The sequence below is a fragment of the Oncorhynchus nerka genome, linkage group LG24 (genome assembly GCF_034236695.1).
Source record: "Oncorhynchus nerka isolate Pitt River linkage group LG24, Oner_Uvic_2.0, whole genome shotgun sequence".
Taxonomy (NCBI): Eukaryota; Metazoa; Chordata; class Actinopteri; order Salmoniformes; family Salmonidae; genus Oncorhynchus; species Oncorhynchus nerka.
In genome coordinates, this window is record NC_088419.1 from 74,488,522 (window position 1) to 74,506,502 (window position 17,981).

General features: G+C 42.4%; 1 protein-coding gene across 3 annotated transcripts; it reads right to left on the reverse strand.

The window, feature by feature from the left end:
* Positions 1-475: 475 nt before the first annotated feature.
* LOC115119685 (zinc finger protein 648-like) lies at positions 476-17,618 on the reverse strand. Of its 3 annotated transcripts, XM_065009142.1 has the most exons (4): positions 17,380-17,618; positions 10,561-10,777; positions 9,814-9,925; positions 476-9,651 (listed from the first exon to the last, which is right to left on the reverse strand). In XM_065009142.1, exon 4 carries the CDS (start codon positions 9,632-9,634, stop codon positions 8,288-8,290), a length of 1,347 nt encoding a protein of 448 aa, XP_064865214.1. In that variant the 5' UTR covers positions 9,635-9,651; positions 9,814-9,925; positions 10,561-10,777; positions 17,380-17,618; the 3' UTR covers positions 476-8,287. The 3 variants fall into 3 exon arrangements, with proteins under 3 accessions (XP_064865214.1, XP_029504410.1, XP_064865213.1); XM_029648550.2 differs by lacking the exon at positions 10,561-10,777; XM_065009141.1 differs by lacking the exons at positions 9,814-9,925; positions 10,561-10,777; positions 17,380-17,618 and having other exon boundaries at positions 476-9,807.
* Positions 17,619-17,981: the final 363 nt, after the last annotated feature.

Sequence of the window (17,981 nt, forward strand, 5' to 3'; positions counted from 1 at the left end):
CAACGAGAGGGTACAGGTCGCAATGGTGGGTAGTATATGGGGCTTTGGTGACAAAACGGATTGCACTGTGATAGACTGCATCCAATTTGTTGAGTAGGGTATTGGAGGCTATTTTGTAAATGACATCGCCAAAGTCGAGGATCGAGGATCTACTCTGCTGTGACTCTTGAACTGTATAAATGTATGTGTGTACATTGAAAGTATGTCTGTGGTAATGGATATGTGCTAATGTAGTTTGAGAAATTAAACCTGTCACTAACAAGGATCATCAGCAAGAGAAAAAACTACATTAAGATGAGTTATTTGCTATCTGATTCTGGTGGGTTGCTGGGGTTCCAATTCCCGACTCCTGTGAAACGTCTTGTCCAATATATCTTATAAGTAATACAAGCTCCATTGCCAATGTAACTGTGTGTCATAGTTGAACGAGAATTCTCAAAACCAAAAATTATACCACTGAATCAATAACTTATCATGATTTCTGCTTAGAGATTTCTGCTTGTACTGTTAATGAACATTTCAGCGCTTTACAAATACAAATGTACTATAATGTTTACATTAAACATTTTTAAAAAACACAAACAATTGATTATTATTCGCATTCTCTTTTATTTAAATTCTTGTTCTCTTTTACTCCAATCCAATTATACACATAACATCTATGTGTTATTGCAGCAGACAGCTACAGAAATCAGCTCCATTGCAGACAGTACAGTACAGTATATATTTTTTTCAAACCCGCAATATTCGGTAGACCTTTGGTCTTCAAATAGAATATCAATTTGACACCTGAAATATCATTCTACATTTTTTTGACATCTAGCAAATATTCACACAATATTTCTTGACACATATAAACAAACATAATATGTGCCACCCTGGGCAAGAGGGCAAGGATGCCTCGTGTCAAGATTTTTTTCTCACTAATGTATCCACACTAGGAAGTGAACACACTAGGAAGTGAACACACTAGGAAGTGAACACACTAGAAAGAGAACACACTAGGAAGTGAACACACTAGGAAGTGAACACACTAGAAAGAGAACGCACTAAGAAGTGAACACACTAAGAAGTGAACACACTAGGAAGTGAACACACTAGTGACCAGAGCCTTGTTTATACCGGGCACTAACATGCATCCAATTATTTAATGAATATTCTTTCAAAAATAATATAAAATGTATTTATTTTAAAACAGAAATTGATGTCATAAGTCAATGGTGCCACCTGTCAATGATTTTAGAACATGAGATAATTATGATTCAAATGGTTTCACTGTCTAGATATGTCTACATGTGTAAGATATCCAGACACAATGCATGCCTGTCCATGGACGTGGGAAGATGTTTGAGGGCGGGGGTGCTGCACTACAGACGGCTATATAAGTCCGTTAATATCGTACTAGTAAAGGCCCAGTGCACTACTTTTGTGGAGAAGAAATCAGGGGGTGCTGCGGCACCCTCAGCACCCCTACTTCCCACGGCTATGTGCCTGTCTACCTCTGGAGGCTGTCAGGAAGATCACAATCAGATCACAATGTGTCTTTTGATCGTCTACAAATGTGGGTGCAATCAGGATGTGAACACAATCAGGACAAAGGGGGCTTGTTAGCACCAGGTATTAACAGCACTTTTGTAGTATCACATGAACTCCTAATGACCATTAGCCTGTCAGTCGGACAGCAGCTCTGAATGACTCCGCTCTGGTTTTCATTCAACCCAATCTCTAGATTATTGCATAGAAATAGTGAGTGTATATTCTCATGTGACTGGATGGCACTGATGGTATCAAAACTGTATTATTGAGTAAATTGTGGATTGTAGTAAGACTTAAGGTTAACTACAGAGCACAGGCAGCGAGTGGCACCTTAATTGGGGAGGACGTGCTCATAGTAATGGCTGGAAGGGAATTATTGGAATGGTATCGAACACATCAAATACATGGTTTCTATGTGTTTGATACCATTCCATTCACTCCATTCCAACCATTATTAAGAGCCGTTCTCCCGTTAGCAGCCTCCTGTGCTACAGAGGTATTGGGGGACCAATTTCCACAATGGATCACCTAAGACAAATGACTGGATTTCAAACTCATTTAAGGTCCCTGCTGTGAGCTTTAAAGTGCTTCAAAGGACGTCCATTGAATTCAATCTTGCTGGTCTAGATTTTCAGAAAAGGATGGCGCTATCTGCATTATGTTATTCGGCAGTCCTTTGCAATCAAGGTGTCCATACTCTTCATCAAAAACACCAAAAACACAGGTAAAAAATACAAAAACAAAACCTGCCAAATCCATAACAAACAAAAATGTTATACATTCCATATTGTACTTTCAAAGATTCAGATTGTTCCCATATGATTAACCTTAGAACGGCACCCTCATGACTGATCTCCACTTCATATGCTACTAGGTGTGCTTGCCAAGAGGCAACCTATTTCCTATATAGTACATTATTTTTGACTAGGACCCATCAGTGCCATTTGGGATGCACACTGCACTTGATAGGCTACTAGGTGTTCTTCTTAGAGGTGCTCATGTGTACAGTCGTGGCCAAAAGTTTTGACAATGACACAAATATACATTTTCACAAAGTCTGCTGCCTCAGATTGTATGATGGCAATTTGCATATACTCCAGAATGTTATGAAGACTGATCAGATGAATTGCAATTAATTGCAAAGTCCATCTTTGCCATGCAAATGAACTGAATCCCCACAAAAACCATTTCCACGGCATTTCAGCCCTGCCAAAAAAGGACCAGCTGACATCATGTCAGTGATTCTCTCGTTAACACAGGTGTGAGTGTTGATGAGGACAAGGCTGGAGATCACTCTGTCATGCTTATTGAGTTCGAATAACAGACTGGAAGCTTCAAAAGGAGGGTGGTGCTTGGAATCATTGTTCTTCCTCTGTCTACCATGGTTACCTGCAAGGAAACACGTGTCGTCATCATTGCTTTGCACAAAAAGGGCTTCACAGGCAAGGATAATGCTGCCAGTAAGATTGCACCTAAATTAACAATTTATTGGATCATCAAGAACTTCAAGGAGAGCGGTTCAATTGTTGTGAAGAAGGCGTCAAGGCGCCCAAGAAAGTCCAGCAAGTGCCAGGACTGTCTCCTAAAGTTGATTCAGCTGCGGGATCGGGGAACCACCAGTACAGAGTTTGCTCAGGAATGGCAGCAGGCAGGTGTGAGTGCAGATGCACGCACAGTGAGGTGTCAAGAAGGGCAGCAAAGAAGCCACTTTTCTCCAGAAAAAACATCAGGGACATACTGATATTCTGCAAAAGGTACAGGGATTGGACTGCTGAGGACTGGGATAAAGTAATTTTCTCTGATGAATCCCCTTTCCGATTGTTTGGGGCATCCGGAAAAAAGCTTGTCTGGAGAAGACAAGGTGAGTGCTACCATCAGTCCTGTGTAATGCCAACAGTAAAGCATCCTGAGACCATTCATGTGTGGGGTTGCTTCTCAACCAAAGGAATGGGCTCACTCACAATTTTGCCTAAGAACACAGCCATGAATAAAGAATGGTACCAACACATCCTCCGAGAGCAACTTCTCCCAATCATCCAGGAACAGTTTGGTGACGAACAATCAAATCAAATTTATTTTAATAGCCCTTCGTACATCAGCTGATATCTCAAAGTGCTGTACAGAAACCCAGCCTAAAACCCCAAACGGCAAGCAATGCAGGTGTAGAAGCACAATGCCTTTTCCAGCATGATGCAGCACCTTGCCATAAGGCAAAAGTGATAACTAAGTGGCTCGGGGAACAAAACATCGATATATTGGGTCCATGGCCAGGAAACTCCCCAGACCTTAATCCCATTGAGAACTTGTGGTCAATCCTCAAGAGGCGGATGGACAAACAAAAACCCACAAATTCTGACAAAGTCCAAGCATTGATTATGCAAGAATCAGTCAGGATGTGGCCCAGAAGTTAATTGACAGCATGCCAGGGCGGATTGTAGAGGTCTTGAAAAAGAAGGGTCAACACTGCAAATATTGACTCTTTGCATCAACTTCATGTAATTGTCAATAAAAGCCTTTGACACTTATGAAATGCTTGTAATTATACTTCAGTATTCCATAGTAACATCTGACAAAAATATCTAAAGACACTGAAGCAGCAAACTTTGTGGTAATTAATATTTGTGTCATTCTCAAAACTTTTGGCCACGACTGTATAATCACTCCTCTAAAGTTTAGCCTTCACTAACCTACTGTAATCTACATGCTGTCAAACTATGAAACTGTCCAATTTTGATGCAACTGAATTGCTTTTTGGGGATAATAAAGATGAATTGCATTGTATTGTATTCTAGTCTACTCCATTCTAAGTCAAATACTGTATTGCAGAATAATAGAGATTTGAATAGAACTATTGGTCACCAGATAGAAGGCATGGTCAAATGATAAAAACAAGAACAAACTGACATACTTTAAAAATAAATAGATGAAAACAAGCTGTTGCTTGTGTCAATTTCAACCAGAGTGATCTATTTTATAAGAACAGGTAAAAACAAAGTACATTTGAAACATATTGATACACTCCAACTGTCATTCCGGGCAAAGTAATGCCTGGTAGTATATATTTTTCAGACAGTCTTTGTCAAGTTCACACAGAATAAAGAAACTATGTAACCACAGTGTAGTAAACAAAATTCAATACTCTCCATCATTGAGGATGACAGATGACAGTTGATTTGTGTGGGTATTTTACCACATTCCTTATATAAGAGATCACAGAAATTATAGAAAGCGGCATATAATTCCTGAGCATCATACATCTTCCTAAACAATTTCGGTTTTTTTTCAGCCAAACTCATGCTTGCATTAACAGAGGTTTTTTAGAATAGATTTTAGAATATTTTCAGAGGATGCTTAAGTAACTGTCCAGTGAAAATCTCCCCTTTAAACCTTCATATTCTGTTAACTCATACCCAAATGATGTTGTTGACTCATCCTATACTCTTTATGCAAAAGCATTAAAAAAAATGTATTTTTATTTTTTAAACTCCTCCTCAGACTTGTATCTCAAACAGACCATTTAAAAAAGTGCTTGTTATTTCCTCATAGGGAATGAGGAGTCTACTTGCATGAATATTTTTAATGACTGGTATACACCCACACCGTTCTGTTGTAGGGGTACGCCCACACCATTCCAACACAGAAAATCTGCTTTTTAAAATTAGCATTTTTTGGAAGGAAAACCTTTTCACTCATATTGTAATTAATTACAGGTCGTATTTCATAAAAAGCATTATCCTTGACTTATTCCACATCTTGTTGTGTTACAGCCTGAATTGAAAATGGATTAAATAGATTTTATTCTCATCCATCTACCTACACACAATACCCCATACGGCAAAGTGAAAACATCTTTTTAGAATTATTTGCACATTTATTGAAAATGAAATACAGAAATGTCTCATTTACATAAGTATTCACACCCCTGATTCATTACTTTTTAGAAGCACCTTAGGCAGTGATTACAGCTGTGTCTTTCTGGGTAAGTCTCTAAGAGCGTTAAACAACTGGATTGTACAATATTTGCATATTATTCTTTTTAAAATTTGGTTAAGTTGTTGATCATTGCTAGACAGCCATTTTCAAGTTGCCATAGATTTTCAAGACGATTTAAGTCAAAACTGTAACTAGGCCAGTTAGGAACACTCAATGTCATCTTGGTATGCAATTCCATTGTATACAGTGGCTTGCGAAAGTATTCACCCCCCTTGGCATTTTTCCTATTTTGTTGCCTTACAACCTAGAATTAAAATATATTTTTGGGGGGTTAGTATCATTTGATTTACACAACATGCCTACCACTTTGAAGATGCAAAATATTTTCTATTGTGAAATAAACAAGAAATAAGACAAAAAACAGAAAACTTGAGCGTGCATAACTATTCACCCCCCCAAAGTCAATACTTTGTTGAGACACCTTTTGCAGCAATTACAGATGCAAGTCTCTTGGGGTATGTCTCTATAAGCTTGGCACATCTAGTCACTGGGATTTTTGCCCATTCCTCAATGCAAAACTACTCCAGCTCCTTCAAGTTGGATGGGTTCTGATGGTGTACAGCAATCTTTAAGTCATACCACAGATTCTCAATTGGATTGAGGTCTGGGCTTTGACTGGGCCATTCCAATACATTGAAATGTTTCCCCTTAAACTCCTCAAGTGTTGCTTTAGCAGTATGCTTAGGGTCATTGTCCTGCTGGAAGGTGAACCTCCGTCCCAGTCTCAAATCTCTGGAAGACTGAAACAGGTTTCCCTCAAGAATTTCCCCTGTATTTATCACAATCCATCATTCCTTCAATTCTGACCAGTTTCCCAGTCCCTGTCGATGAAAAACATCCCCACATCATGATGCTTCCACCACCATCCTTCACTTTGGGGATGATGTTCTTGAGGTGATGAGAGGTGTTGGGTTTGCGCCAGACATAACGTCTTCCTTGATGGCCAAAAGCTACATTTTAGTCTCATCTGACCAGAGTACCTTCTTCCATATGTTTGGGGAGTCTCCCACATGCCTTTTGGCAAGCACCAAACATGTTTACTTATTTTTTTCTGTCCACTCTTCCATAAAGCCCAGCTTTGTGGAGTGTATGGCTTAAAGTGGTCCTATGGACAGATACTCCAATCTCTGCTGTGAAGCTTTGCAGCTCCTTCAGGGTTATGTTTGGTCTCTTTGTTGCCTCTCTGGTTAATGCCCTCCTTGCCCTGCCCATGAGTTTTGGTGGGCGGCCCTCTCTTGGCAGGTTTGTTGTGATGCCATAGTCTTTCCATTTTGAAATAATGGATTTAATGGAGCTCTGTGGGATGTTCAAAGTTTCTGATATTTTTTTATAACCCAACCATGATCTGTACTTCTCCACAACTTTGTCCCTGACCTGTTTGGAGAGCTCCTTGGTCTTCATGGTGCCACTTGCTTGGTGGTACCTCTTGCTTAGTGGTGTTGCAGACTCTGGGGCCTTTCAGAACAGGTGTATATACACTGAGATCATGTGGCACATCATGTGACACTTAGATTGCACACAGGTGGACTTTATTTAACTAAGTATGTGACTTCAGAGGTAATTGGTTGCACCAGATCTTATTTAGGGGCTTCATAGCAAAGGGGGTGAATACATATGCACACACCACTTTTCTGTTTTTGAATTTTTTGAAACAAGTTATTATTTTCATTTCACTTTACTATTTGGACTATTTTGTGTATGTCCATTACATGAAATCCAAATAAAAACCCATTCAAATTACAGGTTGTAATGCAACAAAATAGGAAAAATGCCAAGGGGGTGAAGACTTTTGCAAGGCCTTGTGTTTTAGGTTATTGTCCTGTTGAAAGGTAAAGTTGTCTCCCAGTGTCTGTTGGAAAGCAGACTGAACCAGGTTTTCCTGTGCTTAGCTCTATTCCATTCCCTTGTCCTTGCCGATAACAAGCATACACATAACATGATGCAGCCACCACCATGCTTGAAAATATGAAGAGTGGTACTCAGTGATGTGTTGTGTTGTATTTGCCCCAAACATAATGCTTTGTATTCAGGACAAAAAGTGAATTGCTTTGCCACATTTTTTGCAGTTTTACTTTAGTGCCTTATTGCAAACAGGATGCATGATTTGGAATATTTGTATTCTGTACAGGCTTCCTTCTTTTCAATCTGTCATTTAGGTTAGTATTGTGGAGTAACTACAATGTTGTTGATCCATCCTCAGTTTTCTCCTATCACGGCCATAAAAGGAAAATTCCACCCCAAAACCATCTTTTGGTATTTGTTTCATTAGTCCATTTTTTATATAGTCCCAAAATGTTTTCCATGTCAGCAATCAAGTTTTGAAGATATACAACTTCAAGATAAAATACAGAAATACAACATGTATGATGCATTGAGCATCCTATGATGGAAAACGCAACATCATATGATGCAAAATGCATCATATCGGTTGAGGGCACTTGTGAAAAAGGAAAGGGGTGTGAATAGTTTCTGAAGGCACTGTATTTTAAGGCTTAGCAGCCTAGCAGGATGTTGTCCTTCAAAAAAGGTGCTATCTACCTGGAACCAAAAAGGGTTCTCCTATGGGGACAGCCGAAAAACGCTTTGGGAACCTTTTTTTCTAAGAGCGTAGCATGTATAGATCAGTAAGGTTGATTAGACCAACTCTTTGTACTCTATGAGAGGGTAGCTGCCAAACAGCATAAATAAGTCTTCAGTGTTTTCAACAACAGAAGCAGCAGTAGCAGCAGTAGCAGCAGCAGCAGCAGCAGCAGTAGGGTCATTCATGGCTCACCATGTGCTCAGTGAGCTGAGAGGCACACTGGAAAGCCTTGTCACACTCCATACAGACAAAGATCCTCCCGGCACACGTCTGCTCCTGGTGGCGCTTCAGAGCAGCTGTGCGGCTGAAGGACATGCTGCAGCCTGTGCAGTCGTAGGGCCTCTCTCCGGTATGGACACGCTGGTGACGGACCAGGCGGGACACCATGGCGAATGCCACCCCGCACTGAGGACACTTGTGGGGGCGGATACCGCTGTGTACGGCCTGGTGCTCCAGCAGGTTGGAGGACTTGGTGAAGGACTTGGTGCAGACCAGGCAGGTGTAGGGTCTCACCCCGGTGTGCACCTTCTGGTGCTCTGCCATGCGGCTGGCCACGGCAAAGGCTTTCCCGCAGATGGGACAGCAGAAGGGCCGCTCGCCCAGGTGAGTGCGCTCATGGCGGAGCAGGGACAGTGGCTTGTTGAAGGTCTTGCCGCACTGCGTGCACGGGAAGGGTTTTTCATTGGTGTGCATGTTGCGCTCATGCTTCCGCAGGTCCGAGGAGCGCACAAAGTCCTTGCTGCAGGTCTCGCACACGTACGGTTTCTCTCCGGTGTGCGTGCGAATGTGCTTTCGGTAATCGGAGGACCAGATGTACGTCTTTTCACAGAAGGGGCAGTGGTACGGTCTCTCTCCAGTGTGCAGGCGCTTGTGCTGCTGCAGTGTGCCTTGGTGAGAATAGGCTTTGCCACACAGGTCACATATATGAGGCTTCAGGCCACTATGAGTATCCAGATGACTCTGCAGATTGCTGGACTTCTTAAAGGCCCAGTTGCAGTGAGTGCACTTGTAGGGCCGGTTCTCTGTGTCTCCCTCCACTCCACGTTTCTTCATGGCAGCAAACACTATAGGCACCTTATCCTCACAGGCATCAATCATGGCCATAGCCTTGTTTAGTGGAGGGTGAATGACTAGCGGTTCTCCACCCTTCCAATTCCCCTTGTTACCACGTACATCACGCACATCATGACGAACATCAGACAGAGACTCCTTGGTTTTGGGCCTGATCTCTCTCACCAGACGCAGCTTCAGATCGGAAGGATCACCGCTGCACACTTTCCTCTGCAGAAGTCTTTTCGTACCATTCTTGATGTTGCCTTCCTCCTGTTGTGACGAGTCTGAGTAGACCCCCTCCAGACCTGTAGAACCTCTCCTATTGGCAACATTATGTTTAATGGCTGCAGGTGAACCTGGAGGACTACAGAGGTCCTGATTGAGAGACAGTCTCTTGTCTTTTCCAGAGTTGAGCCCAGCAAACTTCTCAGCCAGAGTCCATGTAGGTGTTTGTGGGTTTAAATAAATCATCCCAGTGTAGCTACTACCTGAGAGGGAATCAGTATCGTCATTATCAGATGGGTTAGAGTCACTTTCCACTTTGTGAGCAGTGTTGACTTTTACACTCTCTGAGGGCACGTGGGAAACGTAGTGCATTTTGTTTATTAAGTTTTTTACTTCTCTTTGAAATGTATACTTTATCAACAAACCTTTCTGAGGTCCATGAAGGCATTTCTTCAGCCATACTGGATATTATAGAGGTGGTGAATGTGGCTTGAGGCTGAAAAGGGATTTTCCCTGAACTCACCTTCTTGGCAGTGCCTGGAAAAAAACACAAAAACAAATACAGTGTTAACTATCCACCACAGTGAAGATAAAAATGGTAATGCTATATGACCAAAGGTTTCACAATAAGTAGTAATGTTATTGAGTGCATCACACATGTAAAATGTGAGTTTAGTAAGTGTTATAAAGCATCTATGAATGTTTGTAAAGCATCTATGAAGGCTTTATTAAAGTTTTAGTGCTCTGCGAAAACTGCCACTATACAAAACTGCCTAAGAAGAGACAAGCTGTCTATGTGCAGCTCATAACAGGCTCATATGAAGCATATGAATTCCAGTAACTGGTGCTGTTTGTCGTGAAATAACCAAGTGTCAGCCGAAGAAGATGTGGATGTGGTGGTTCAAAATAGAAGATAAATTAATTATATGTAATAAAATATAGATGACTTTATGAACTCAATTAAATATACAGAATATTGGACACACCTACTCATTCAATGTTTTTTCTTTATAGTTACTACATTGTAGAATAATAGTGAAGACATCAAAACTATGAACTAACACATATGGAATAATGTAGTAACCAAGAAAGTGTTAAACAAATCAAAAGTAGCCACCCTTTGCCTTGATGACAGCTTTGCACACTCTTGGCATTCACTCAACCAGCTTCACCTGGAATGCTTTTCCAACAGTCTTGAAGGAGTTCCCACATATGCTGAGCACTTGTTGGCTGCTTTTCCTTCACTCTGTGGTCCAACTCATCCCAAACCATCTCAATTGGGTTGAGGCCGGGTGATTATGGCGGCAGGTCATCTGATGCAGCACTCCATCACTCTCCTTCTTGGTCAAATAGCCCTTACACAGCCTGGAGGTGTGTTGGGTCATTGTCCTGTTGAATAACAAATGATAGACCCACTAAGCACAAACCAGATGGGATGGTGTATCGCTAGTGAATGCTGTGGTAGCCATGCTGGTTAAGTGTGCCTTGAATTTTAAATAAATCACAGACAGTGTCACCAGCAAAGCACCCCCACACCATAACACCTCCTACTCCATGCTTCACGGTGGGAACCACACATGCAGAGATCAACCGTCCACCTACTCTGCGTCTCACAAAGACAAAGTGGTTGGTACCAAAAATCTCAAATTAGGACTCATCAGACCAAAGGACAGATTTCCACCGGTCTAATATCCATTGCTTGTGTTTCTTGGCCCAAGCAAGTCTCTTCTTATTATTGGTGTCCTTTAGTAGTGGTTTCTTTGCAGCAATTCAACCATGAAGGCCTTATTCACACAGTCTCCTCTGAACAGTTGATGTTGAGATGTGACTGTTACTTGAACTCCGTGAAGCATTTATTTGGGCTACAAATTCTGAGGTGCTGGTAACTCTAATGAACTTATCCTCTGCAGCAGAGGTAACTCTGGGTCTTCCTTTCCTGTAGCAGTCCTCATGAGAGCTTGATGGTTTTTGCAACAGCAAAACAACTTTCAAAGTTATTGAAATGTTCCATATTGACTGACCTTCATGTCTTAAAGTAATGATGGACTGTTGTTTCTCTTTGCTTATATGGATTTGGTCTTTTTACAAATAGGGCTATATTCTGTATAAAATCAGATCAAATCAAACTTTATTTGTCATGTGCCGAATACAGTGTAGACTTTACCGTGAAATGCTTACTTACAAGCCCTTAACCAACAGTGCAGTTCAAGATGAATATTGACCAAATTAACTAAAGTAAAAAATAATAAAAAGTAACACAATAACGAGACTATATACAGGGGGTACCGGTACCGAGTCAGTGTGCGGGGGTACAGGTTAGAGGTCATTTGTACATGTAGGTAGGGGTGAAGTGACTATGCATAGATAATAAACAGCGAGTAGAAGCAGTGTACAAAACAAATGGAGGGGGGGGTTGATTAATTGTTCAGCAGTCTTATGGCTTGGGGATAGAAGCTGTTAAGGAGCCTTTTGGTCCTAGACTTGGCATCCCGGTACCACTTGCTGTGCTGTAGCAGATAAAACAGTCTATGACTTGGACTGGAGTCTCTGACAATTTTATGGGCTTTCCTCTGACACCGCCTATTATATAGGTCCTGGATTGCAGGACGTTTGGCCCCAGTGATGTACTGGGCCGTATGCACTACCCTCTGTAGCGCCTTATGGTCAGATGCCGAGCAGTTGCCATACCAGGCGGTGATGCAACCAGTCAGGATGCTCTCGATGGTGCAGCTTTATGACTTTTTGAGGATCTGGGGACCATTGCCAAATCTTTTCGGGCCTCCTGAGGGGGGAAAGGTTTTGTAGTGCCCTCTTCACGACTGTCTTGGTGTTTTTGGACCATGATAGATCGTTGGTGATGTGGACACCAAGGAACTTGAAACTCTCGACCCTCTCCACTACAGCCCCGTCAATGTTAATGGGGGCCTGTTCGGCCCGCCTTTTCCTGTAGTCCACGATCAGCTCCTTTTCTTGCTCACATTGACGGAGAGATTGTTGTCCTGGCACCACACTGCCAGTTCTCTGACCTACTCCCTATAGGCTATCTCATCGTTTTCGATAGTAAGGCCTACCACTGTTAATGATGGTGTAGGAGTCGTGTTTGGCCACGCAGTCATGTGTGAACTGGGAGTACATGAGGGGACTAAGTACACACCCCTGAGGGGCCCCAGTGTTGAGGATCCGCGCAGCAGACATGTTGTTGCCTACCCTTACCACCTGGGGGTATCTGGGAGGATGCTGCTGATGTGAACCATGACCAGCCTTTCAAAGCATTTCATGACTACCGACGTGAGTGCTACGGGACGGTAATCACCTAGGCAGGTTACCTTGGCTTCCTTGGGCACAGGGACTATGGTGGTCTGCTTGAAACATGAAACATGAATTTTGTCCCATTCCTCCTGACAGAGCTGGTGTAACTGAGTCAGGTTTGTAGGCCTCCTTGCTCGCACATGCTTTTTCAGTTCTGCCCACAAATCTTCTATATGACTGAGGTCAGGGCTTGTGATGGCCACTCCAATACATTTACTTTGTTGTCCTTAAGCCATTTTGCCATAACTTTGGAAGTATGCTTGGGGTCACTGTCCATTTGGAAGACCCATTTGCGACCAAGCTTTAACTTCCTGACTGATGTCTTGAGATGTTGCTTCAATATAGCCACATCATTTTCCACCCTCATGATGCCATCTATTTTGTGAAGTGCACCAGTCCCTCCTGCAGCAAAGCACTCCCACAATATGATGCTGCCGCTGCTGTTCTTCACGGTTGGGATGGTGTTCTTCAGCTTGCGAGGGTCCCCCTTTTTCCTCCAAACATAACGATGGTCATTATGGCCAAATATATTTTTGTTTCATCAGACCAGAGGACATTTCTCCAAAAAGTTTGATCTTTGTGCAGTTGCAAACCGTAGTCTGTCTTTTTTCTGTCGGTTTTGGAACAGTGGCTTCGTCCTTGCTGAGCAGCCTTTTAAGTTATATCGATATAGGACTCGTTTTACTGTGGATATAGATACTTTTGTACCTGTTTCCTCCAGCATCTTCACAAGGTCCTTTGCTGTTGTTCTGGGATTGATTTGCACTTTTCGCACCAAAGTATATTCATCTCTAGGAGACAGAACGCGTCTCCTTCCTGAGTGGTATGATGGCTGCGTGGTCCCATGGTGTTTATACTTGCGTACTATTGTTTGTACAAATGAATGTGGTTCCTTCAGGCATTTGGAAATTGCTCCAAAGGATGAACCAGACTTGTGGAGGTCTACAATTGTTTTTCTGAGGTCTTGGCTGATTTCTTCTGATTTTCCCATGATGTCAAGCAAAGAAGCACTGACAGGTACACTTCCAATGGACTCAAATATTGTCAGAAGCTTCTAAAGCCATGATGGGTTGACACCCCCCCCTTAGGTTGTGCCGTGGCGGAGATCTTTGTGGGCTATACTCGGCCTTGTCTCAGGATGGTAAGTTGGTGTTTGAAGATATCCCCCTAGTGGTGTAGGGGCTGTGCTTTGGCAAAGTGGGTGGGGTTATATCCTTCCTGTTTGGCCCTGTCCGGGGTTATCATCGGATGGGGCCACAGTGTTTCCTGACACCTCCTGTCTCAGCCTCCAGTATTTATGCTGCAGTAGTTTATGTGTCGGGGGGCTAGGGTCAGTTTGTTATATCTGGAGTACTTCTCCTGTCTTATCCGGTGCCCTGTGTGAATTTAAGTATGCTCTTTCTAATTGTATCTTTCTTTTATTGCAAAGGACCACAGGAGGAGGCGGGTAGCTGGGTCGAGTGGCAGGCAGGTCATACACATGGGGTCCAAAGGGGCAACAGTACAGGCAAGGAAAAGGCTAGTAAAGATGTCCGGGAGATCAGGCAATAGGTAGATAACGGGAAATCCGAGCAGGGAATAGGCAAAAGGTGTCGTTAGTGAGGCAGGCAAAAACTATCATACATGGGAGGAGTAAATCAAGGGAAACCACAGAACTCCGAAAGCCGTGTGTCACAAAAGAATCAATACCTCACAGTGATGGGGTGCAAAGAACTGAACTAAATAGTGTGTGATAATGACATACAGGTGTGTGAACAGGTGATTATAATTCAGGTGATTGGGATCTGGAGAGTGAGCTGCGTTCAGGGGATCTAGGTGTTTGAGAGTATGAGCTGGAAAGTGGGCTGGAAAGTGAGCTGCGTTCAGGGGATCTACGTGTTTAAGGGTGTGAGTTGGAAGCAGACGTTACAATGAGGAATAAATACACAATGAGTAACAATAACTTGGCTATATACACGGGGTACCAGTACCGAGTCGATGTGCAGATGTACAAGGTAATTGAGGTAGATATGTACATATACGTAGGGATAAAGTGATTAGGCAACAGGATAGATAATAAACAGTAACAGCAGCGTATCTGATGAGTGCAATAGAGATTGAGTTATCTGTGGATCTGTTGGGGCGATTTGCGAATTGGAGTGGATGGTGTTGATGTAAGCCATGACCAGCCTTTCAAAGCATTTCTTGGCTACAGATGTGACTTCTACAGGGCGATAGTAATTTAGACAGGTTATCTTGGCGTTCTTGGGCACATGGACTCTGATTGTCTGCTTGAAACATGTAGGTATTACAGACTGGGTCAGGGAGAGTTTGAAAATGTCAGGGAAGACACTTGCCAGCTGGTCAATGCATGCTCTGAGTATGTGTCTAGGTAATCCGTCTGGCCCTGTGTCCTTGGGGATGTTAACCTGTTTAAAAGGACTTACTCACATCGGCAGATAGAAGCCACTCCTCAGTAAAAGGCACATGAAAGCCCGCTTGGAGTTTGCCAAAAGGCACCTAAAGACTCTCAGAACATGAGAAAGCCTGATGAAACCAAGATTGAACTCTTTGGCCTGAATGCCAAGCGCCACGTCTGGAGGAAACCTGGCACCATTCATACGGTGAAGCATAGTGGTGGCAGGATGATGCTGTGGGGATGTTTTTCAGCGGCAGGGACTGAGAGACTAGTCAGGATCGGGGCAAAGATGAACAGAGTAAAAATAAATCCTTGATGAAAACATGCTCCAGAGCGCTCAGGACCTCAGACTGGGGTACAGGTTTACTTTCCAACAGGACAACAACCCTAAGCACACAGACAAGACACCTCAGGAGTGGCTTTGGGACAAATCTTTGAATGTCATTAAGTGGCCCAACCAGAGCCTGAACTTGAATCCAATTGAACATCTCTGGAGAGACCTGTAAAGCTACGCTCCCAATCCAACCTGAGAGGATCGTCAGAGAAGAATGGGAGAAACTCCCCAAATACAGGTGTGCCAAGCTTGTCATACCCAAGAAGACTCAAGGCTGTAATCGCTGCCAAGGGTGCTTCAACAAAGTACTGAGTAAAGGGTCTGAATACTTATGTAAATGTAATATTTCAGTATTTATGTTTAAGAAATTAGCTAATATTTCTAAAAACCAGTTTTTGCTTTGTCATTATGAGGTATTATGTGTAGACTGATGAGGGAAAAAAAATATTTAATACATTTTTGAATAAGGTTGTAACATAACAAAATGTGGAAATAGTCAAGGGGTTTGAATACTTTCCGAAGGCACTGTATATCAGAACCTAGGCATAGATTTAATATATGCAATACACCATAATGCCATTCCATTAATTAACTTTGGCCTACTAGCCTAACGGATGTGAAGCGGCTAGCTAGTTAGCGGTGGTGCGCGCTAAATAGCGTTTCAATCGGTGACGTCACTTGCTCTGCAAGGGCCGCGGCTTTTGTGGAGCGATGGGTAACGATGCTTCGCGGGTGTCAGTTGTTGATGTGTGCAGAGGGTCCCTGGTTCGCGCCCGGGTATGGGCGAGGGGAGGGTCTAAAGTTATACTGTTACACTAGCAGCATCACAGGACAACATTATCCACTTACCAAGGTGGCTCAATTTACCCTGTCCATATGCTTAATTTACACCATAAATTGTGCCAAGAGACCAATTATTTTGGACTAGCTATGTTTTCAAAACGGTTATGTTTATATTAATTCTGATTATTTCAAGGGATACACAACATCCTGAAATATATGTACAAATATTTGTTATAAAGTATACTATATAATACTATATTTCCCTTGACTTAGTGATGCTTAATGTAAAAAATTGTGCAAAATACCCCACTCTCCCCTACGCATATTTTCTCCATTTGTTTTAGTCCTGCGGGCCATTAATAAATCAAGTTAAGGAGGAAACCAACATTTACAGCCTGAATGGAGGATGTTTTATGTACGAAATGGTCGCAGGGGTACACGAGCAGGACGTCAATGGCACTGACTAGGACGTAAGGAATAATAGCGCCATTATTCTTAACAGGGCTAGATCTTTTGACTAGGAGGTTAACAGTAACCTCATAAAGTTCCCAAAGCTTCTGTGGCACTAGCTCAAAGTCACGCAATGCATACAACGCATTTCTAACACAATGTAGACATAATGTGCATACTTAGAATTTATAACATACTTTAAGTCAAATGCAGTGCATAAATAAATCACATTTGGACAATAAATATCTTCAATTACAGTAAACCAACAGGTTGCCCAACTCTTATTTTGTGGGGACCCCATGCGATGAACTCTATATAATGCAACGTCTATGATGTTTATTTACAAGTTTCGTCCGATTTTACTCTATTGTAGGCTAATATGAATTCCGTATGTAAAATGTCTCAATAAAAGGATACTGTTTTCTAACACGCTACTTAGATATAAACGACAATAATGACAGCAGTCAAATGCGGTGATGGGCAAGTTATGTTTACCCGCTGATTAATAGTAATGGGGGTGGAGGGGATCCTAATAAATAATACATGCACTGGTGATCCTTAAAATCTATATAAGACTATAATAAATAAGAAGCTCAGCGCCTATAGGCCATTTCATAAACCGTCAGCATACATGCCATCTCTTTCTCACTACAACGTTTAGTCATCAGAGCTTGATCTGTCCATTCATTCAGTCATAGGCTGCATTCTGCCGCTTACCTCGACAACGTCCTCCTATCTCCCCGTAGGCAAACCATAAGCATCCCCCTGTCGGCGTGCGAACGATGGTCATTTAGAGATGCCCACTCGGAGTGGGTGGAGTCAAAGTGAAAGAACGTGGGGACAGCAGGGTCACTTACGCCCTTAGTAAAGCAGTTTTATGCCGCGTTCAAAACCATTTGGAACTTGGATGTCGACTTCAGGGCGTTCAAGACAACTAGGAACTCGGGGGAAAAAAACTTGTGAACGTTCATCCAACTCGGAATTCCAATTCGGAAACTCGGAATCTTTCTAGAGCTCCTCCTTTCCGACGTGAAGATCACTGACGTCATTATTTGACCTCATTTTTCCCGAGTTCCCAGTTGTCTTGAAAGCACCATTAGACTCTTGCAAGCCGACACCAACATTAAGTCATGATCCTAGGTCTTGATCTGTATGCCGATACCAGGGTATTTATGTGACCCACTGACCCATATTTGATGAAGACATATTGACACTGCGGTTTCTCCCGTCGTTTGTCCGTATTTTTACAGTGATTGACTTTATTATAGGTTGTATTAACTCATACATACTGTATATAGACCCTATATATCATATTCACA